The sequence below is a fragment of the Barbus barbus genome (genome assembly GCF_936440315.1).
Source record: "Barbus barbus genome assembly, chromosome: 17".
In the NCBI taxonomy this organism is placed as follows: domain Eukaryota; kingdom Metazoa; phylum Chordata; class Actinopteri; order Cypriniformes; family Cyprinidae; genus Barbus; species Barbus barbus.
The window spans coordinates 14,523,940-14,548,421 of NC_136745.1; the positions used below are offsets into that span (position 1 = coordinate 14,523,940).

A 24,482-nucleotide genomic window follows, 5' to 3' on the forward strand; every position below is an offset into this window, starting at 1 on the left:
AGACTCCCATGGTATATTTATATAGAAATCAATTTTTTTGTCAATTTTAATATTATTTCACTCTATTTTGGCTTTATACAATGTCAAAGGCTGCACAAACTTGCCACAGATAAAGCTTTAAATACTTATATGTAAATGTAAATTTTTTTATTTATATATTTAATTTATACTTAATAGTACATGCTTTCAGTTTAGAGTTTATTTGTATTTTGTATTTATTGTATAAAGTCTGTATCGTATAATATTATACAAGCCTTAAATACTTTTTTTTATACTATTGACACACTTATCATACATATATACTTTATAAAGTCAAAGCTTATGTTACTGCTAATACAATTTACTTCAGTATTGGTTGATCTTCAGGCCTCTATAGTGGCTTTATTTTGATCCCTCACTCCACAGCATGTCCAGTATGAGCAACACCAAACAATTAGATACAAACAAACACAAGCTCTTCTGGCAGTCTCTGGAGAAAGTTCCTCCATTGTTTTTGTTTGGTAGCGGTAAAGATTCTCCTCAGGGGAGAGTAATCTTTTGTCCATCTCTCGTTAATTATGAAGGCCCATGAGTGAAGCGGACTCATTAGAGCTGGGCAGAGGGTAGGTAGGTTCTTGAATAGCTAATGAGCTCATTTGCTCCCCGGAATCTCTCAGACCACATTATGTCCAGCTCACTGGGGATATGCCAAGAAATAGCCAGAAAATAAAAACTGGATCCAAAGACACATGGTTGGCTTGGGAAGTAGATGCCCTGCTAAACACTTCACTAGAAATGTTGCTGCACCATGCTTTTGTCATGTGCTTTCTTAGCTTTTATGATCTCATCTAATCAGGTCTAATACATCTTTTCTTTTTTTCTTTTTCATTTTATAATTAGGAACAATAAACATGTCTTTAACCCTAGTTCTATCTATGTTATTTCTCTATGCTCTATTCCAACCTCCATTAATCTTGTGTCTTTTGAGTTTGCTCAGGAGTTGCTGAATGAATGTGTGAATGGACCGGATTATTCCGGACAAAATCTGTTGTGACATGTTTGCCTAGTACCCACACTTGTTGTTCAGCTAAACCATTCTCTGAACACTGTTTTAGGATCTGATTCTGTGGTGGCACTAAGCAGCTTTGTCATCTGTCTACAGGGTGAGAAGACTGTATTGAGCACGCAATCTTTTCTCCGCTGTGATGTTAATGATTAACGTTAACAACTGAAGGACAGTAATAGCCAGTGATGCACTAACCAAAGGTCTCTTATATTATATATTGTTCCCTCATTTGAAGAACGCCACTTGTTGGAATACCTAGCACAAAGCGCAGACTAGGCACGGTAAGTCTTCATCAGCCTTATATCATTTTCAAGTGAATGCATGCCTTTACCCAGATTAAGCTTTACTTTTTAGAGATTATTCTTTTGTGAATGATGGGTTTGTAAATTTGAATAGTAGACTATGGTGTCTTGACAAATCTAAGCAGGAGACAAAAGTCTCAGTTTAAACTCATTGATGAGAAATATTTGAGATATTAAAAAGATATAGGCTAAACTGTGATTAATGGGTGTGTTGGATGAAACAATCAGTGCACACTGATGACATTCAACCATTCCTGGGCTTGTAATTTAAGAAGGTAGATTTATTGCTTTTATTCATTATTGTCTTAAATTTTAGTGTTGGATTGACCCTTTTCTTTATAGATTTGAGTGTATGTGTTTCATAACATTTAAAAAATAAACCATTATACAAAGTTATCAATATTCTATTACCTAATTTCGGAGGTGAAAATGTTCTGCATTTAATGGTGATTTTGTGTTCTGTTTCTTTGATATTACAGCCTTACAGACAAACATAGGGAAGATGGGGAAACCTTTACTTCTCCTTTTTGCTTTTTTAGCTTCTTGTGAGTATCTGAGAATTAGTCAGTGTCCATATAATTTATCTAAAATTGTGGCTTGTTACAGTGTACTAGCTCAAAGTCCAAATCCAATAATGATACAGTCTTAAGTGGACAGAAGCCAATGTGATAACATTTTACTGTCATTTACAAGATTCAAGATTCAAGAGTTTTATTTGTCACATACACAATTATACAGAGTATAACCAGCAGTGAAATGAGAAGAATTCACAAATTTAGTTATTTTTGCTTTCTTATGACTCACATGCTGGTTCATGTTTGTTTTCTGTAGCGTACTGTAATTCTATCCCTTCGATTAGCACGGCTTTGGAAGAAGTGAGTGAAGATGTTCCAGTAGGTCTGTACATCAGCCTAAATTTCATTCTCAACTTTTTTGCTCAATCTAATTTTGCAATTTTGTATGCATGAATGTAACGTTTTCTAATGTATTTCCCTGTCAGGTGACTTTGCGTTTCAAATCAGAGCAACTGATCCAGATGGTGACCCTCTAACATATAAGATTACTGGGGCAGACTCTAGTCATTTTGACGTCAACAGGGCGACTGGTGAAGTCAAAGTCAAGAGTAGGCTGGACAGAGAGGTATTTTTTTTAGGATTTTAAAAGTCTGCCTTGCATTCCTGAATTGACAAGAAGGAACAAGCGTTGGGAATTATGAATTTTAAATAATTTCCACAACAATTTTTGTTACAATTACTCTCCATAAAAGACAGTTGGTTAACTTTGTGTATGTTTATGTGCTTTCAGATAAACAACCTCTTAAACATAGAGGTTTCAGTGAATGATGGTGTTTATGAGGATGTAAGTTGGATCTACTGGATGTATTACCATGCTCAGAAAATTAACTTTCCTGAGTCCTAACATGTCTTTCTGTCCTTTTAGGTGACAAAAACAGTTTATATTGCTGTTTCAGATGCTAACGATAACGCTCCAGTATTCCAAAATCTGCCCTACAATGAAGAGGTTCCAGAGGTGAGTGAGCCTGTTATCGTTTGGTGTGTATTAAAGGATGTAAATATGGATGTTGTAACTTCTCAACACCTTACAGTTGTTACATTGAAGGAATAATTCACCTAAACCCAATAATTATGTTGTTTACTCACCTCCTGTCTTTCAGAACAGGGCTTTTGCTAGGACCATTTTTTTTTTAAAGAAGTAAAAATATTATAAATGTCAAAATAGGCTATATAAGGCATTGTATTTATTTAATTTCCCCAGAACTATAGACTAACTTTACAAGGTCACACTGTAAACGTTGCAACAGAATTCTATATTTCACCAAACAGTTTTATTATTACCTAATCAGCTGAAACCTTCTGATTTGCAATAGCACCCCAATTGGCCGAATAAGGTACCGTTATAAAAAAGCTGCGCTCATGCGACAGACACAAAAAAGCAAAGCAGTGAGAAAGACTCCAAAAAAGTAAAAGTCATAAAACACAGGTGTGAGTGAGGTTCTTTAAATCTATTTTTACTGAGAAGTAAAAGAAGATAGCTACTGAAGCTGCCAAGTAAAAAAGAAGAATAAATAAATAAAATAAAAAGTATCATAGTAGCCTCATAAAAGCAGCCAATATGACTTGAGTACTGTATTTCAGTATAAGTATATTTTATTATTCACTGAAACATCTTCCCTAGTTCTCCATTCTTTGGTCGGATCTTTTTAATGGCCATTGAGTCAGTGTGTTTAACTTGAGAACTGTAGCTTATCTGTTTGCTATATAAATGAGTCATTATTTTGTGAACTGGATCTGGTTGATCCGTGATTCAGTCTTAAATCCTGTTCTCCAGTCAGGTTAAGAAAAGAAAAGAAAAGAAAAGAAAAGAAAAGAAAAGAAAAGAAAAGAAAAGAAAAGAAAAAGAAGATGAACAACACATTAGGAGACTATAAATGTAGATCTTAAATTTAGTTGTTTTTTTCACATAAAGCTATCGTATTGCATGGCATAAGACAGACTTGGACTATAACACACAAGTCTTTTTATGGTGCTGTTGCCTCCCTTTTGAAGCTTGAAAGTTTTGATTTCTGTTCACTGTAATTGCACTGAAAAAAGTAGCAAGTACATTGTTGTACAAAATTCTATATGGAAGAAAGTAAAACAAATGAGTTTAGGACAACATGAATATGAATAAATGGGTTATTTTGGGTGAACTAATCATTTAAGAGGTGTTAAGATCTGTTATGTGTCTGGCTGTGATGGTGTTGATCCTGTGTGAATGTGAGCTGGGCTAATCTGCTCCAATTGAACTTTACTCTCAGTCTGAGTGGTTTAGCACAGAGAGAGCATGAAGAAGTGACAGTGTGTGTTTGTTTATTTTTTCAGGATATTTTGAGCTGTTTCATCACATTTATGTTTTTTGTTTTTACTCCCTCCTACAGAACGCACCTGTGGGCACTACGGTGTTCAGAGCAAGCGCCACAGATCAGGATATTGGCACAGCTTCTATTGTGACCTACAAAATTGATGACGTATGTTCCCTTCATGTCATAAATTGCATTTTCACCTTCACAATTCACTTTAATTGTATTTATAACATAGTATATTTGTCTTAGGTGGCACCAAATGACGGGACTAGCCTATTTTCAATCTCTGAGGCTTCTGGAATTGTTCTCCTGGTTGGAACTTTGAGCTTCACTGACAAAAGTCCTTTCTATCAGATACGAGTCATTGCATCTGTGAGTAGTTATTTATGAAGTAATCATGTTCAGACAAGCAATGGGCTGCTTTTTGAATGAGGCAACATATATGTGTATGGGATGTACACTTAAAATAAGATGCATAAAAACATTGAGGTATTTTTTTTTCCTTTCTTTTTTCTTTACAAAACAAGCAAAAACAAAAATCTACAAACAAGCTGTTTACTATGTAATTGTGTAAAAGTGTTCATTGGTTTCGCCAGGATGGTGGTGGGCCACTGAATGGTAGCCATGTGGTTCAATCGTCATCAGCATTTGCATTCATTACGGTTAAGGATATGCCAAATCTCGACCCACAGTTTCTGAATTTACCTAACCTTGCTGCTATTGAAGAGAATTCAGCTGTGGTGAGTGTTTGTTTTTTATTATTATTAATTATGAATTGCTATACTGCTCTCCTGCTGAGTCACAATGCAAAAATCAATGCTAAACGATGCAATTATTACACTTGTATATTTTAAGTTTTTTATATTAGTCCATTGTAATATTAATACATTTCAGTATTTTTTACTGAAATATTTTGATACTGTGGAACTGTTAGGGCACCACTTGATGTCAAATGTAAAATCTTAATAATATATAAAAATATATATAATGACCTCTCACCTTTGAATATCTCTGTGTACACTCTATCTCAGGGCACGTCAATCTTTACTGTGAGAGCCAGAGATCCAGACACTGGGGTCAATGACCAGATCCACTACAGCATTGCAAGTCAGTCAATTGGAAATTCTATTATAACATTACACTTTGTAATGGTTTAAAAAATATATATATTTATATTTTATACACAAAACACTCAATTCTCTTTGTCACCAGTGATTAAGATATAATAAATAATATTTGGCTGGTCATGTGATCTCAATGTGGCAGCCACCATGAGAAGAGACCATCCTTATGTAGAATAAAACAGCTTTTTCTAGGCCACTTATGACTTTTTGTCAATATTATTTTTCCCTGTAGGTACTAATGCACCAGACCTGTTCCAAATCAATGAAGTGACTGGCGACATATCTGTCAAAACTGTATTTGACCGTGAAGAATTACTGGATATAGATGCTGTTGTAATTTTGCAAATAAAGGTGAGTTTACTGACTAATGAATTGAATTCTACTGTTATTATTTTAACCTATGTAGCAACTATCTTAAGCTATACCTTTCATGAACATTACTTGATTTGTGCTTTATTTTTTCCTGATTTTTTCTTCCTGTACTTCAGGCAAGTGAAACAAATGTTGATGTGGATGGAATTATTGCAAGCACAAAAGGAGAACTACAGATTTCTATTGGAGATTTGAATGACAATGGCCCTGGATTTTATGAGTGTGAAGGTGAAACTGAAAGCTGCACACAGAAAAACAGCTTCATAGGCAAAGTTGATGAGCATTCATCTACAGGACTGTCAGTAAATGAACTGAATATTAGAGTCAAAGATCCAGACCAGGTCTGTAGTTACAAATTTGCATGGTTTCTTCTGAGGAGATTTTTTTTTATAAAGATTATTTAAGTTTTTTCCCCATGTGTTGATGATTAACTTGTTTATGATCCAGGGGCAAAACAGCAGGTTCAATCTCCGTCTTGAGGGACCTGATAAGGATGCGTTCGCTGTCAGTCCCAGCACTGGGTTGGGAGAAAGTTCTGTACAAGTGTTAGTAAAAAATCCATCTTCTGTTGATTATGAGAAGAAGACAGTAATGACTATTCAGGTTTGTATATGAGAGTGTGTCTCTCGAGATTTACACATATGATAACCGGTCCAGTAGTTTGGACTATGCTAAAATCTATCTATCTATCTATCTATCTATCTATCTATCTATCTATCTATCTATCTATCTATCTATCTATCTATCTATCTATCTATCTATCTATCTATCTATCTATCTATCTATCTATCTATCTATCTATCTATCTATCTATCTATCTATCTATCTATCTACTTTTCAGTAGACAAAGTTATAATAAAATAATAAAATACATTTTTAGTACTTTTTTTTATCTCTTTATCAACTTTATCAACAATCTATCAACTTTTTTATGTCTCACCAGATTATTGCTGAAGATGCCAGTGCAGACTTCACCTCTATGGCCTCTGTCACCATTAACATCAATGATTTAAATGACAACTTTCCTGAGTTTGAGGAGGATGTTTATGAGTTTTCTGTTGATGAACACTGTGATGATGGAACAGTTGTGGGCACCATTACTGTAAGTGTATCTTCTATTTACAATTATTTCTTTTTTTCTTGGTGACTAGGTTAGATTGATCTGACACTCACTAATGTTCTGGTTTGACAGGCAACAGATGAAGATGCCTTAGATGAAGGCAAACTCACTTACAAATTGATGCCTGAAAACATGTATGTTGAATATTCAGTCTGCTATCATTTGGTTAGGACTAAATACTCATTTATTTAGTCATTGCAAGTTTGCCATAAAAAAGACTTAAGATGTCATTTTCTTTCTTTTCCTAAATTAACATTAGGCGGGAGATTTTTGATGTTCTTCCTGAAACTGGAACTATCTTTGTAAAAACTGGACAGCGTCTTGACAGAGAAAGCACCAATTCCTACTCACCCACCCTTCAAGCCATAGATTCTGTGGGCAATATTGGTACCACTGTTGTGATGATCAACATTCTGGATATTAATGACCAGACACCAGAGATGAACAGAGAAGTTTATGAGGCCTATGTACAAGAGAACCAAATGTTAGAGATTAGAATCCAGGTAACTTTATGGATTTAATGGTGATTGAGAAAGCAGCATAGACATCTGAAATAATGAGGAGAGATAGTGTGAAAATTTTGCATGCCTCTGTTACTCATGTAAGTAGTAGAGCATGGTGCTGGCAACACCAAGGTCATGGACTTGATTGAGGGAAAAAACAGAAAAATGGTATACCTTAAGTTCACTGTGAGGTGCTTTGGATAAGAGTGTCTTCCAAGTAAATAAATGTAACGGAAGTATCTATGTCTTTAACTGAAGACCCATTTTTTTTTTTTTTTTTGATAGGCTAGAGACGGAGATGACCCAGATACACCAAACAGCCAAATCCAGTATCACATTGACCACAGCCCGTTCAGTAGTAATTTTAGCATAGACCAAGACACTGGTTTGCTTAAAAATAGTGGTCTATTGGACCGTGAGGCTATTGACCCTTCACTAGATGGTGTGATTGAGTTGGTGGTGATCGCTTCAGATATGGGCACACCATCCCTGTCTTCCACAGCCAAAGTGACCATCAACATTGGGGTGAGAATGCATATATATATTTATATAATTAGAGATGAATTTTACCATTTATTGATGTCTCCGCAATTATATGTATACATTTATATGTATATAAATGTGCATATATTTATATATATTTATTCAAATAGATTTAGAGATATATTAAAGTATAATTCATTAATTTAATTAAGTAACTTACTTTTTTCTTTCTATTTTTCCCAGGATGAAAATGACAATCCTCCACGGTACCTTGATCCTGCTCCCTATGAATTTAAAGTAAAGGAAAGTGAAAGTGGCAAGTAACCTGTGCTTATTCTGAACAAATTTCATTATGATTTTAAGTAATTGTTCAGAAAATTTCCAGAACTGGATAATTATTTTCAAGAAATAATTACTTGTTTTAAAAAAACTGACAACTTTTTGTCTCCCTTCTGTAGGCATATGGGTTGGTTCTTTGCGGGCTCACGATGCTGACCAATCAGACTTCTATAACCGTATCTTCTTCAGCATTACTGATGGCAGTTTTGGAAGTTTCATATTATTTTCTGAGGCCATTAGTGAAGGTTACAGGGGAAACATCACTGTTGATCCTGCTGTTGAGCTGGACTATGAAAGTGAACGGCAGACCTACGATCTAACGGTAGAAGCCTCGGATTTGGGTGGGGAAAGAGCTGAGACTAAAGTCAAAGTAATAGTGGTTGATGTGAATGACACTCCGCCTGAATTCCCATCCAACATGGTCCTGGATGTAAAGGAGAACAGCACCTTGTCAATGCCTCTGGACACAATCGAAGGCAAAGATGTGGACACTAAACACCTTCTAGAATATGAATTTGTTTCTACTGAATGCCAGTGCAGTGGCACCAGAGGTCCATGTCCCGAAGAGTGGTTCAAAGTTGAGCGTAACGGTGATGTGATAACTAATACTGTCTATGATATTGACTACGAGAAATGTGATAAAGTGTTCTTGAACGCCAAGGTGGTGGATGTTTTAACTGAGAAGAGGAGTGACAATACTGAAGGTGCGTTCTGTTGCTTCATATTGTCCATTAAAAAGTGTTTTCTGCGCTGACGTTTTTTCTTTTATAATATGTTCTGTTGTTAAAGGAATAGCTCATCCCAAAAATGTTCTAATTCATATAATTTTCTTTCGTGAATGGAGCACAACAGGTGTTTATATATATATATATATATATATATATATATATATATATATATAAAAATGGGACGGTCCTTTCAAATTACAATTTTACATTTCTGGTCACAAATAGTCAAACACAATCGTTTATGTGACACACATTAGATATAAGTGATTTCAAATTTTAATTGAACACTTAAATTAAGAAAAATACAGGACTTGCACATCATGAGGATGAATTGTTATTTTTAGGTGCACAAAAAAAACTTTTTTTGTATTTTCCGATTTCCTAACTCACATTAACCAGTACCTGTAATCATTTTGGTCTTTACTGAGTGCATTGAATATTTATAAAATATTGTTCGTTTGCTTGTAGGAGTTGTCACTATTAATATTGTGGATATCAATGACAACGCCCCAGAGTTCATCTTCTTGCAGGACTTCTATGGTAAACAAAAATTATATAAAAAAACAAAAACAAATCAATGATTGTCATATAAGCAAATATATAATGTTTATGCAAAAAGTTTGAACATATTTCTGTTTCTCTAGTTGTAGTCATTGAAAAAGTTGAAAAAGGCTCATCTGTCGGCAGAGTTTATGTAAGTGTGATAGTTTACTTATTGACAATTCGAGGTCATTTGAGGACTTTTTTATGTTACAATATAATGTCTTTGAATCTCGATAAAGTATTTTCAGCGGGTTTGTTTCCTCTTACCATTTTAAGGCCACAGACAGAGACACAGGAGAGAACAAGAAAACCACATTTGAAGTTACCAAGTTGGACTTTATCGGCAGTGAAGGGATTTCCTCAGAGAGCTTGTTTCTCTATGCTGACTCTGCCAACCAGGAAGATGCTGAGGGAAGGTTTAGTGCACATATACGGTGAGAAATTCAAGTTTCTAACCTGTTTGTAAATCCCGAATAGGCGTAATCTGCTGTGATGCAATGCGTTTCCAACATTAAATAATTTGTCTGTTCATGCTGAAGGCTGAAATGCTGTGTAAATTAAAAAACAATCAGAAAATGGAAACTATTCAGTGTGCAACAGTCAAAATGTTGATGTGGCTGGTTACACACAAAAGGAACTAAACTGGAATTAAACAAGCAAATGTCTCTTTATAATGTCCAGGTCCCAGAAAGCAATGGACAATAATAAAAGAGGAAAGTTCATTGTGCATGTGAAGGCATCTAACCCTGATGGTCTCAGTTCCACCTCTGTGGTTGAGGTAAGGCACTTTCACCCCTACAATTTATTATGAATTCATTCAGTCTTGTTTATTTTGGTCATGTTCTAATTGCATTGTTTTTCAGCTTCTCACAGTTGACAGCTCCTACAGAGTCAGCCTAAGATTTACTGCATCTGTGTCTGAAATCAATGAGAATTTGTCTCAAATCAGAGCGTAAGAGATGCACTTTAAAGTTGATGTGAATCTATTGATGTGTGAAGAAGTGTTGTTTTAAAGGACACTTGACCCTGGTTTCACAGACAAGGCTTAAGCCTAGTCCTAGACTAAAATGTAAATCTTAGCTGTTTCAAATGAAATAAACTTGCACTGACTGATCTTAAAATATATCAGTGACTTTCTTTTGTCTCAAGATGCGCCCCAGTAATGTTTTTTTCTAAGCATGTTTATAAAAATTACTTAAATGTCCTAATTGATCTATGGCCTAATCCTGGCTTAGTCTAAGCCCTGTCTGTGAAACCGGGCCTTGGAGTATGATTCATTATTATTATTTATTTGATGCTTTTTTAAAATTCAGGTCAAAAGGAGTAAATGCGTGTGATATTTTTTACAGGATTCTGATAAGTGCTACAAAAGCAACGGTTGAATTCTTCAATGTGTTTAGTGAGACGCTTGCTCAACGGTAAGAGTCAACCACCCATGTCCCCATGAATACATATTGTAAACTAAACTGAATCTCACCAAACTCATGTAAGGAATATCTGGATTTTTCATTTAGTTCCTGTTATAATGTGGATAATCCAGCAGGTGGTGTGTAGACTAATGTAGAATCCAAGTCAGTTAATATTTTCTTTCCCAAAGAGACAAAACTCCCTGGAGATTTCCTGTCTTGTCAGTCAGTGCTACTTTTATTAAGCAAACATTTCCTTTAAATGGCATAATTACAGAAAATTCTGGTTTTAATTTTGGCAAAAGCAAAACATTTTCTACACTGTAAAGAAATTCCACTTATTTCAATTTAAAAAGTCAGCAACTAATCTTAAGTTCTTATTTATAATCAACTTGGTTGTACAAGTCATTTGAATTTAAATTATATTAAACTGACTTTAAAAAATCAAGATGAATCTCATAGAAGTTTTTTTTTAAAAAGTTGAAATTGCTCAATTTATTTTGACGAGTTAATCTTAAAACATAGGTTGCCATGACTAACTGATCATATCATATTTTTACAGTATATTTGAAAACAAAATATTTTTTTACTGTTCAAGGGACCCAACAATTGTCATAATTTGCTACCCAAAACCTGTATAAATATTTCTTCTGTGGACTATAAAAGGAGACATTTTAAAGAATGTTGAGTGTTGTTATTGTTAACAAAAGCTATATTAAAAAATTGAAATAAATTTATTGAAATACATTTACATTACATTTATGCATATACCAGAGGAACAAAAAGAGGAACAAAAGCTTGTCAAGGAGTCAACAATATTCGTAATATACAATTCCAGGTTTATTTGACAACTAGATTAGGAATAAATATATAAATACTAGATGAAAAATGTAAAAATGACTTTAATAAGTTTAAGTTGAACTATTATTATAACTAAAGCTGAAATTAAAATGAATTAAAGCTAATTCTAAATTTTTAAAAGAACTAATAAAAATGACAAAAGCACATAACAAAATTACTATAATAGCATATAAGTTATTATACAGTGACAGCAGATTTTATTACGTCCTTTGCAGAGCTGAAGAGATGACCATTTTGGAGGCTTATTTTGTGTTCCCTAATGGCACAGCTCTTAACTATGATGAAGTGACCTCAATCCTGAATTCAGAGGAGGTCTATACGGAATTTGGATACCAACTTACTCAGCTTGGATTTACTGGAATTGTAAGTAAAAAAAAAAAAGGAAAATCCCCTCCCAGTACTCCAAAAGTTAACCATGAAGGCTGAAGTTGTTGTTAATTCAACATGTTAAGCTTTACATTAAAAAAAATAAATAAAAATGCTTCATTTCCTTGCCAGTCAACAACTGTTACCGAGCCTACAGAAGTCAAGCCAGAGGTGTTCATCATGATTGGTTTGATGGCTGCACTGGCGATCATTCTTGTTGTAACAACCACTTCTCTCGTGTGCATCAGAAGAAAGTAAGATCTACTGAATTACCCATTCAAGTTTCAATGATGTTAAAGAAACACTTACTGTTTGGTTTGCATGATGCTCTTGGTACAGCTTATCAGTCTCTGTATTATACCATTCATTTATATTTTCCCTTATAAATAATTTGTAATATTTATAGGGTTAAAATTAGCAACCATGCCTCTGAAGTTGGATGGGACGGCATTGCCAGTCATGTGAGGTTTATATATTATGTAGTAAACTTGCAAGATCCTGCCTGTCAGACCTGTTCCCAACATCAGGCATGAAGCCAGTACAATGGCATTATGGAAGACCCTGTAACCTCGGTCTGGGTCACACACATTACCAATCTGCTAACCAGATTTAAAATAGCTCTTCTTGATGAGCACCCACACACATATGCACAAGTTTCTTCATCCTGTCTGCGACCGTATCGGATTTACAACTTAACGCTGCTGGTCTCTTTCTACCCGTTAGTTACAAGAGGAAACTAAAGGCAGCCAAAGCCATGAATTCAGCAGCCACAGTGGTCATAGAGAATCAGAAGACCGGCCCTGTTGTTCCTGGAACCAACAAATACACCAAAGAAGGGTAAGACAGACATCAAGGGCCGCCTAAAATGCTAGCCCGTTAATTGTGAACAGGGATTCAGCTGCAGGCTGGTGTGTGAGATTGTCTGATATATATTCCACAGAGCAAACCCAGTGCTGAATATGAATATTGACACGGCCACAGACCTTGGCTTTGATGAAGATGGCTCCAGCGCAGACAGAGAGAGGTATCGTGACAGTACACTATAAACACTATTGAAAACAAATTATGAAAAGATGTTCATACTGTTGTACTGCTCAGTCCATTAATGAAAATTTTATAGACTCACCAACAAACATGTCTCATTTTACATCGTCACTGTCATTCTATTTTAAAATTGTGCTAAATTGCCAAATTTATTTAATTACTAGGATATTAATTTATTAAAATGACAGTTTGGGGTCAGGAAGATTTTGAAAGAAGTGTTTTATGCTTATTTAGCATAACAGTAATACTGTGAAACAGTACAATTTAAAATTCAGAGTCACATGATCCTACAGAAATTATTCCTACATGATGATTTGGTGCTCAAGAATTTCTTATAGAGAAATTTTTATATTTCTTATATAAAATTATAAAATTATATTATCTTATATTTCTCAAGAATTTGCTACAAAAGAACAGCTTTTATATTAAAATAAAATCTTTTGGCGCATTACAATGTTTTTACTGTCACTTTGATTAATTTAATACATTTCTGCTGAATAAAATGATTAATTTCTTTAAAAAAAAAAAGACCTCAAACTTTTGATTTGTTGTGTATAGATCAAGGGGCATGTGACACTTATTATTAATCCTAGTAAATTATCAAACACTAATACGTTTAAGTTGAACTATTATTATAACTACAGCTGAAATAAAAATTACTTATTATTAATCCTAGTAAATTATCAAACACTAATACGTTTAAGTTGAACTATTATTATAACTACAGCTGAAATAAAAATTAATTAAAGCTAAATCGAAATTTTTAAAAGAACTAATAAAATGACCAAAGCACATAACAAAATTACTATAATAGCATATAAGTTCTTATACAGTTATAATTTTTTATATTTTATAATGTAATTTATTCATGTGACAGCAAAACTGAGGACTGGAGTAATGGCTCCAGTAACATGATCCTACAGAAATCATTCCTACATGATGATTTGGTGCTCAAGAATTTCTTATTATCAAGGGGCATGTGACACTTATTGTTAATCTAAATTATCAAACACTAAATCAACAGCCCAATTAGTTACATAATGCATCGTAATTGTCTGGTCTCTCAGAGAGTTTGTGATTCCATGTAATTACACTGGACAGTGAGAGGTACAATTTCATCTTACTTGCTCTGAAATTATCTAAACAAGATGATATCAGATTCATTCAAAAACTGACTTCACTGTTAAAGATGAAAGCCACTGACCTACAATGGAAGCGTTTGCAAGCATGTTTATCTTGTCATGGAAGCCCACATTTCGCCAATGACCTTAAATGGCTTCTACAAATCTATTTAAGAGACAGTATGCCATTTGTTCAGGAACAATACTGTGGTTCTCCATGACAAATAGCATCTGTTTGCACTGATCTGTGTGTAATGGTAGATTATTAGTTTCAGTAGCAGTAGATATAGTTAAATGATGTTGTGATGTTGGTGACCCCATATTTCTCAGAATCACACTAAGCTATACTACATGCTAAATGAAGCACACTTTTGATTTTATTTCAAGCTACGTAACTGGTCCAAAATGTCTCTATTGGTAACCTTTTCCCCATAATGTCCTTTAAGTCTTCATACAGAAGAGTTTCTTAGGGAGATTCTGATTATGTGTGTATGCTGTGTGTTTGTTCTGTTTTAGCCTTAATTCCCTGGACTACAACATTGATATGACCATGACAGAGAAAGACACTATGCCAATGATGGTAAATGTATTATTAAAATAAAGATAATATACAGTGGGGAGCAAAAGTCTGAGACCACTAGTGAAAGTCAACATAATTTGTGAAACAATGAACTGAAAAAATAACATGAATTGAAGAATTTCTTATCATTTGTCATGTTACCTTTTTGCTTTAGTAACAGCAGCACTCGAGCTGCATGAATTCCATTCCACGTTTGTGTAAAACTTGATAATCATGCTCTCAATTTGAGGCATTCACATTGTCACTAATTTGCTTATTTGATTTGTGACAGATTTAAAATATTTCTTATTCCATTTTACTAAAAAAAAAATTTAGAACCTTAAAAGTTAAGGTTCTCAATCACAGATTTTCAATGTGATGGCAGACTTTTCAATTCCACAGTATTTCAAGCATATTTCAAATTCCTCTTATTGTGCAAAAAAAACATATTTTTCTATAAATGCTGGGGACACAACAGCAAAAAGACTTCATAAGCTAGAGTGTGTTTTGAGTACTTACGTTTTTTGTTGTGCGGTAGGCAATTCAGGAGGAAGAGGAGGATGATGAAAGGAGTGAATCTCCATACATTGAGCCTCTGGGTGCTGCACTTGCCCAGCGAGAAAGGAGGAGAGGTGCAGACAGTCCCGATCTCACTTTTGCAAACCCTTCCATAGACACCACTGATCTCTAACATTCAGCCTCTGACCTCCAACTTTTTGCCATTTTTTTTATACGTGATTCTGCCAAAAAAGGAGAAAGGACTCAATTTCACAATATATTCCATTTGGACAACATCTAACTCTATAAACAAGACCTTTAAAGTTAGCCCACTTTAAATCACCAATGCACTGTGAAATGTAACAGTTGTAGAAAAAAATTTAATCTCAGTGCACTAAAAACAACAATAGTATTTGAAGTTACATTTTACTTACATTATTCTCCATTATATTCCATCACTCTTTTTTCATATTCTGAACTTTTGGATTCTCCAGTTTGTAATACCTATTCCTTGATTGTATTGTTTTGTCATACAGAAGAATGGAAATCTCTTAAAAAAATATGTCTCTGAACAAAAAAAAAAATCTAAACTGCATCAACAGATACTAAAGTAAAACTGCTTGTGTATCCTGCCAAATATTTCCTGGCACTAGTCTGCTAAGTTTAAGTCTGAGTCAAATCAATCAAGTAAAAAATAAATAAATAAAAAGAAAGAAACTCATATCTTGCTATGCCAGATTGGTGATCAGGGTGTATATATATCTTAAATTGTCTGTATATGGTGTATTGTTATATGTTCTAAGTGCAATAATTTGATAGCATGTTCTGTGAATTAAAAAAAATTGTTTTGGTATTTTGGTCTAATAAAATTTATCATGTTATTAAAGTGAGTCACAAATCAAGTCTGATTTCCCCTTGTAGACATGATTTAATTTCAAAACTATTCACTTTACAGTTCTCACGACAGTCACAGAACATTACAGGGAATGTAAGGCTTGAAGGTGTGTCCGTTATGGTGTGCTGAGCTGAACTGCAAATACAAGACAAATCCATTTAATATTTACGAGGTTATACAAAAGCCAATAGAAAAACAATAATCCAAAACTCAAAGAACACCAAATATTTCACTGTTGAAAAAATCAGAGACATCATCTATTACTTGTTGCCTGAAATACCAAGAATTTCTAGGATCATTTTTGCCTAATACACAGGCAATACTTGGTACTGTCACTCTATAAATGTACTGTTCCTTAAATATACCAGATTAATTCATATATACATGTTTGAAATATATAAATATTAAGGGTAAAATTATTAGTGTAAAATATTGTAAAAGGGCACTTTAAAAGTGATCCTCACTGACCACAACAACATCAGGGTAGCACGGTCTCAACAAAAGCAAGCAAAAACACATTCAAAGCAACAAAGCTGGTAGGAGCCATTTTAAAATCAAGAGCAAGGAGAAATCAAGACGACTGTATTTGTGTATCAAACCAAACCAAAATTGATGATTATCCAAATAGGGGCTTCTTGTGACGCAGTGCCAATACAAGTCATTTCAAATGTCTTAAAGGGGCGTATCATTGAACAAAACCCAATCCTGTGCACATCCAAAGTGCACAAAATTTGGGAAGATTGTCTATTACAATGGTTTGGACTACTATGCCTTCCTTAGTGTTCCTCATCTTGACGTGGTCTTGAGCAACAACTTGGTCGCCGGATGTTCCTGAACCACTGGCGAAAATTATTCTGCCGACGCCTGCCACTTTTCACCATCTTTTCTTCACTTTGTCCTTTGGCCAGGCTGCTTTCACCAAGGTCTGATGTTGGGGGCGGACTGGAAGGGATCGACATTGATGTTTCGGTCGGGTTTGCTGGCAGAGCATCTGTAGGAGAGGGCAAGGCCAAAGGCTGTATCTTCTGCTTCTTTACTTGTTTCTCCAGGTGCTTCTGGATGGCCGAGCCAAGCACTGCCACCTCCACCACTGCACCATACACTTCCCAAGTCATTCCCTTTTCGTCCCAGCTCACCTCCTGAACAGGTTCTGGCACTTCTTCTGGTGCCACCCCGATCCGTGGTTCCGGCTCGGGAATAGCCTCGGGTGCGGTCAGAATGATCGGGGTCATAGGAGCTGTGGCGACTGAACGGAATTCCACCTGAAAGCCCACCTGCATCTCGACATCTTTGGTTTGTGCCACATCAGTACTACACTTGTTGGCGAGTTTACCAAAGGTGCTTGGAAAAAGGAATGATCCGGAGCCCTCTGGAGGAGTCATGGGGCTGGTGGCCACTGACTGGTACATCACCTCCAGGCTAACCTGTGTTTGCACAGTCTGTGTGCGTCCAGGCGACCGAGTCAAGGTGAGTGTTTCTTGCAAAGGCCGTCCGGCATCCTTGGATTCAGTTTTCTTCAGTTTTACTTCCACATCTTCAGGCTTTGTGGGCTGATCTTTCAGATGGCAAACTTTCACTTGCATGCCTGTGCTACTTGCGTCTGTTTTCTGTGGGGTGCTTGAACCTTTGCTTGAACTCCTTACAGAGTTTGTCTCATTGCTACTATCCCCTGGATCTCCAGGCAATCTTGGTTCTTCATTGGTGGTATTCTGCTCAGTTGATACGTGGCTTATGACGCTGGTCTTCTGGACTTTATTGACTTCAGTCACGTTCGCCACAACGATGGAACCATCGAAACTCTCTTCCTCAGTCACTCCTTCACCTTTAACCGAAGAGACAGTCTCGGGTTCAGCAGGACAGCTGGAAGTCTTCTGCTCCCCAAACTCCTCATCCTCCTCGTCCTCTAAAGTACAGTCATGGTTGGTCACCAGTATGGTAATCTCCTGGTCCAGGTTTTGTTGACCATGCGGCGAGCACATCTTATCTGCTGGTTCCTCTGCTTGGTTAACACTCCTCTCTTGTTGGCACGCTACCGCAGGTGGTTCATCGCTTTCGACTGCTGTTTGAGTGGTAGATAGATCCTCTTCTAATCGCTGCTCATGTGGAATTTCTGACTTGATGTGATCTAATGTAACCTCTTGGTCAGGTTGCTCCTGGATGCTGCCACAGATCTCCTTTTGGACTGCGGACTCCTTTTCATCAGTTACTTTGTCGTTCATAAGGGGCGAATAGTCATCGGTGTTTATACTTGTGCTGGTCCCTGAGCCAACTTTCCAAACTTCACTTTCTGTCAGAATAGGACCCTCCATGGGTTCAGAGATGGGTTTGTGTTGATCCAGGAGAGGGGGAGTAGAACGTCTGAGCTTCACGGTCTCACGCCACTGAGGGTTTTGCTGGGAAACATTAACATAAATGCATTAGTGCATTAATGCATTAGTGCATTAATGCAGGTGCAATGAATAAAAAAGAGCACTTAACATGCATTAATGATGGCACACACAAAAAAACAGTAATTTTTGAAAACACTACATTTGGTAAAATTCATTTCAAATCTGATTGTTTTGTAATGATCTCAGGCACTGAAAAACAATCATGATTTATGTGCTTTGAATAATTATAACATAAAATTACACACAAACTTCAGTCTTACAATACTTAAATGAAGAACAGTATTGATTGCCAATAAACTGATTCCTCTTTTATTCCCCAAAACAGAAATCCAATTATATCATGGCAGCTGTCTGCTTCAGTTCATCCACACACACATGAAACTTGTTTAAAAAAAAAAAAAAACTTGCAGTACCCTCTAAAAACAAAACTATGACAGCACACAGTGAGACCACTATAGAAAAACACCCCAACGACACATACCTCAACAGCACGACAGATCGAACGCTGTATCCATATTTTCAAAGATTTCACAGGCAAAACATATCTTCACACTCCAAGCTCCTCTTTTAGGTGCTGGTAATGATAATAGGCAGGCTGTAGATGGTTTGTTTTCCAGCAGAATCTCAGTGGATGGTGGTCCTTGGATTTCACTGTGGCTGAGAGTACTGAAAGCTTCTGATTTTTAGTTTCCCTGGAAACCAAGCTCAACCTGGCAGTGAGTGGTAATGAAATGACAAAGTATCTGTAGCTTTATAATCAGAAGCGAATGATGGTGATAAAAATAAATAAATAAATAATAAAAATAAAAATAAAAATAAACAAGGCTCTTACGTTATAAAACCTCAAATGAAATACATTTACTATGGCAAACAAGATACTAAAACGGTACATGTCTTTGTGATCTCTGGAACAAAACATTTGATACAGTTTAGTTTTTCTTATATAACAGAATTAATATATATAATGAACTCACGTTTTAATCTTTTTTTTCCCACATGAGGAAGAGAATAAGCTCAAGTCGTTGAATGATCTCACATTTTCATTTTTATTTTCACATGAGAGAACAAAATGTGGTGGATGATGTATCATACTGCTGCAATTATGTAAAAGACCATCTAATTAATATTCTTTCTGAATTTTAGTGAACTGAAGTCTGAATGGTAACTATAACATGGCTTTTTGGACTCATGCATGTGCTCGCACACTGGTCTATTGCACCTCACCATGCCATGGAGTGCATTTTGGAGAGCTGTTTTCTAACGCCTATGTTCTCACCATAAAAATCTAGGGCTTTTGCCAATCGCACGCTCCCACAGAATATTTGTTGCCTAGCAACCAGCCATGTACATGCAGGGGGGTGGAGTGACTGTGTTCATGGTAATGGGGGGGGGGGGGGGGGGGGGGGTGGGGGTTTAGTCGACACATGCCATATTCTGAAAACAAGAGGATGCTGCCTGTCATTGCAGGAAAATGATGATGAGGAGGAGGAGGTGGATAGGGATGTAAAGAGGATGGGGATGTGGAGGTGGAGAATACGGGGGAGAGGGCCAAAAGTGCTGGAGATCAACTGTAAATTAAGTCATGGTGAAAAACCTTTCCTCAGGATGACACTGTTTGACATTTGCGTCTACCACAGACATGAACACTAATGGGTACATCTTGACTGCTTATATCTTCAAAATGCAACAGAATTATATATTAATTATTTATGAAACACAACAAGCAAAAACTGTTTATGTCATGCATCGGCCAATTTTGAGATTTGGGCTTTATATATAGCCTAATATATATATATATATATATATATATATATATTTCAGCCACACAAGTGTGTGTGTGTGTGTACAACAAGAATTCCGGAAATGTTGGGACGTTTCTTTAAATTTGAATGAAATGAAAACTAAAAGACTTTCAAATCACATGAGCCGATATTTTATTCACAATAGAACATAGATAACATAAATGTTTAAACATAAATTTTATGCATAAAATGTGCTCATTTCAAATTTGATGCCTGCTACAGGTCTCAAAATAGTTGGGACGGGGGCATTTTTACCATAGTGCAGCATCTCTTCTTCTTTTCAAAACAGTTTGAAGACGTCTGGGCATCGAGGTTATGAGTTTCTGCAGTTTTGGTGTTGGAATTTGGTCCCATTCTTGCCTGATATAAGGTTCCAGCTGCTGAAGACTTTGTGGTCGTCTTTGACGTATTTTTCATTTAATGAAGATGAACACCATCTTTGATTTCCAACAAGAATGTCAAATTTGGACTCGTCTGACTATAGAACACTTTTCCACTTTGAAACAGTCCATTTTAAAGGAGCCTTGTTCACATATGGCTTCCTTTTTGCATGATAGAGCTTTAGTTGGCATCTGCAGATGGCACGGAGGATTGTGTTTACCGACAGTGGTTTCTGGAAGTATTCCTGGGCCCATTTAGTAATTTCAATGACAGAATCATGCCAATGAGTGATGCAGTGTTGTCTGAGGGCCCGAAGACCACGAGCATCCAACAAATGTCTTCGGCCTTGTCCCTTACGCACAGAGATTTCTCCAGTTTCTCTGAATCTTTTGATGATGTTATGCACTGTAGATGATGAGATTTGAAAAGCATTTGCAGTTTGATGTTGAGGAACAGTGTTTTTAGAATATTCCACAATCTGTTTACACACTCTTTCACAGATTGGATCTTTACTTCTTAGAGACTCTGCCTCTCTAAGACATCCCTTTTATAGCTAATCATGTTACAGACCTGATGTCAATTAACTTAATTAGTTGCTAAATGTTCTCCCAGCTGAATCTTCAAAATCTCTTACTTTTTCATCCCTTTTTTTTAGCCTGTAGCAGGCATCAAATTTGAAATGAGCTCATTTAGTGGATAAAAGTTTAAAATTTCTCAGTTTAAACATTTGTTATGTTCTCTATGTTCTGTTGTGAATAAAATATTGGCTCATGTGATTTGAAAGTCTTTTAGTTTTCATTTTATTCAAATGTCAAAAAACGTCCCAACATTTCCGGAATTCAGGTTGTATACACACACACACACACACACACACACACACACACACACACACACACACACACACACACACACACACACACACACACACATGTATTTGTATATTAGGTATGTATGTATGTTTATTAATGTTTTTTCTGATTTACAGAGAAATAAAGAGTAATAAAGAGTGATAAAGACTTGTGTCAACAGTGAAAAAATAATTTTGAGACTGGCTTCATCCAGTGTTCAGATTTTTTTTCTTAAAATGTATGCAAATGAGTGCATATTTGATTAGATAATGCATCATTTGCATATTTAAATATATAATTTCAGAAAATTTGTAATAAAAATGTTTGCAATTCTCAATGTATTCAGTCCATTAGTTTGTTTCTTTATTTAGTTTTAACCCTATTCACTGGGGATGTCTTGCTTTTAAAAAAGAGTTCAGGGTATTTGTTTCCATTTAATAGCTTTTATAGAAACCTACACAATCTGGCATCATATAATGATTTTTTTTCTCAATTTTACATGCCATAACTTGCTAAGTAATTTTGAATTATAAATCATAGACCTATAGATTATTCTTACTTTCAGCATCCTGAAATCATACCAAGTCTGTTCAACACCTTAGACAACACATGCAATACAGGCTCAGCAGCTGCTCTTATGGCAGGTTTGACATAAAGTGCCTGACACCAAGCATATCTGCTCCTGAACTTTGCAGGAAATATTCGACACATTGATTTAATGGTGAGAGCAGCTCATTCTAAGCAGGTTTCCATGCCTGAAATGTACAGCAAGTTAATCTATAGGGCTAATGCATCCATAATGAAAATGTCAGCTATGCTTGTTACATTCTGAGTACTCTTTAAATTTCAACTATATATTGAACTTGATGCCCACTGCAATTCTTTGTTGCAGTTCTTCTGAATTTAACTACACTGGATTGATAAAGACAAATTTTAAGCTGTGCACAAGTAGGTGAGTAGCAGCCAACATGTGGCAAGTTATTTAAAGGGTTATTGTTCGTAATCAAAAGCATCATCTCTTGACATCCACAGGAATACTGAATAGCAGGATCTGCCCTAAGGTGCTTTTGAATGAAAGTTCTTTCACTGTGGTATATCTGTGTTATGTAGCCATAGCAACATATCACTGATTCACCCCCCCCCCCCCCACCTCCCCACCTCCCCCCAGTGACGTGGGAGCTGAGGATAATAATAATAATAGAAGGGGTTTTCACTAAGAAAGTGGATGTGTTCTTGCATACTCTATATCCTCACATCGTATTTCACTAGAATAGAAAAGCACGTATGATGGCCATAAAGAGACACTGCATCAGCTTGAACAGAATGTATCATGTATTTTCAAAGCACAAGCATCTTTGAACAGCCTTTGGAATATGATCAACAATTAAACCGAAATTGAATCTTTCTGAAATAATCTGCATTGGAAGTGCAGATGCAATCGAGCTGGTACATTTACAAAGTTACTAGTACAATTTTGCACGATTCATTTCCCAAGGTTCAGGTTGAATCTATCCTGATAACAAGGAATGTCGGATTGTTTGGGCAGTGCAGCATTTATTTGGAACTCAATTTGTGTCCAAAATCCTTAATGGTGTCTGATGCTTTCTCTGCAGCTGTGCCTATAGCAGACTGTGCTTGTCTGGAAGCCTCCTCAGCAGCTGTTTGTATATATATATATATATATATATATATATATATATATACACATACACAGAAACAAAGACAGAGAGAGAGAGAGAGTTCCTTTAGGGATGCATTTGCATATTCTTCATGGTGTAACATGCAAATAAACTGATAGAGATAAGAAAAAACAATGCAAATTTTAGATTAAAGACATTAAGACAATGCATACACTAGTATGCATACACTAAAATACACTTTAACAAGCTGTGAAATCATGCACATCCACGCTTAAGTGAATCTTTATTTCTGTACAGCTGTATTTAACAGACGCTTTCTCTCACCTTTAGTGGTGGTTTCTTTGGAGGACTCTGCCACCTGCTGCACGGCATCTTGCGCTGCCTGAACTGAAATAACATTATCAAACACACTGCTTGTTTCTCACACACATTGACACACATTGTATCAACAATTTTGTTAATGCTTGAGGAAATGGACTACACTCACTCACTTACTCAAATAAATAAAAACATAAATAAATAAATGAATGAATAATATTGAATTAAATAGCATATTCAATATACATTAAATAGTATATTGCTTAATTATTTAAATATGCTTTGTCAAGTATAAAATTAGTTAAATGAATGCCAAAGTGAAGATAATGTTTCTGCCATTTATCACACTGTATAGTTTAAAACTCAAGTTATGCACATATAAACATAAACATGAAACACCTAATATTTAAAAAATATTTTACAACTTTACAAAAATATAAGATAAAATTATGAAGTGTATTTAATGTTAAAATTAATTAAAACATTTTGTTGGACAAAGTTCTTTCAAATCAGTCCATGAAACAATAATATAACACATGAGGTAAAGTACGACTGTTCCTTCAAAATATTTTCCAAATATACAAATGTAAGCCCATATGAGCAGTGTATAACCAGTAGTACCTGCACTGTCAGTGACGCCTTTAGTGGCTGACTGTGTTGTGTTCTTCAGCCCCTCCAGAGACTTCTTAAAGGAAGCCATGATACTGAGCACATACACCCACAGTCCTACCGGCCCGGCGTAAGCGGGACGCTACCAGCGGGGGCCCTTAAATACCCTCTGCTGCCGGAGGGCACCACATTCCCCTGTGACTGCACATGCTAATCCATCAATGGTGCCCGGCTTATGCAGGTATGGCAGCTATTGAGCCACGGCACCACACTCATTCTGCTACGCTCAGCATGTCTGTAGAGCACTGTGTTCTGTTCTGGA

The 24,482-nt window shown here is 35.8% G+C and overlaps 2 protein-coding genes across 2 annotated transcripts; one reads left to right on the forward strand and one right to left on the reverse strand.

Moving 5' to 3' along the window:
• Positions 1 to 406: 406 nt before the first annotated feature.
• Positions 407 to 15,470, forward strand: LOC306883599 (cadherin-related family member 2-like; the record flags this gene model as incomplete). The annotated part of the gene is made up of 30 exons (XM_079438968.1): positions 407 to 506; positions 1,095 to 1,142; positions 2,348 to 2,487; positions 2,653 to 2,706; positions 2,788 to 2,877; positions 4,286 to 4,375; positions 4,460 to 4,582; positions 4,807 to 4,950; positions 5,242 to 5,317; positions 5,567 to 5,685; positions 5,823 to 6,047; positions 6,154 to 6,309; positions 6,650 to 6,808; positions 6,899 to 6,960; positions 7,086 to 7,329; positions 7,615 to 7,854; positions 8,056 to 8,125; positions 8,271 to 8,855; positions 9,348 to 9,419; positions 9,524 to 9,573; positions 9,699 to 9,856; positions 10,104 to 10,200; positions 10,286 to 10,374; positions 10,772 to 10,840; positions 11,905 to 12,052; positions 12,188 to 12,309; positions 12,779 to 12,892; positions 12,996 to 13,079; positions 14,737 to 14,800; positions 15,318 to 15,470. The coding sequence occupies 30 exons, from the start codon at positions 407 to 409 to the stop codon at positions 15,468 to 15,470; spliced, it is 3,945 nt and encodes a 1,314-aa protein (XP_079295094.1).
• A 7,677-nt stretch (positions 15,471 to 23,147) lies between these two features.
• On the reverse strand, positions 23,148 to 24,251 carry LOC306883018 (uncharacterized protein; the record flags this gene model as incomplete). The annotated part of the gene is made up of 3 exons (XM_079438065.1): positions 23,148 to 23,251; positions 23,558 to 23,620; positions 24,173 to 24,251. The coding sequence occupies 3 exons, from the start codon at positions 24,249 to 24,251 to the stop codon at positions 23,148 to 23,150; spliced, it is 246 nt and encodes an 81-aa protein (XP_079294191.1).
• Between the last annotated feature and the right edge of the window lie 231 nt (positions 24,252 to 24,482).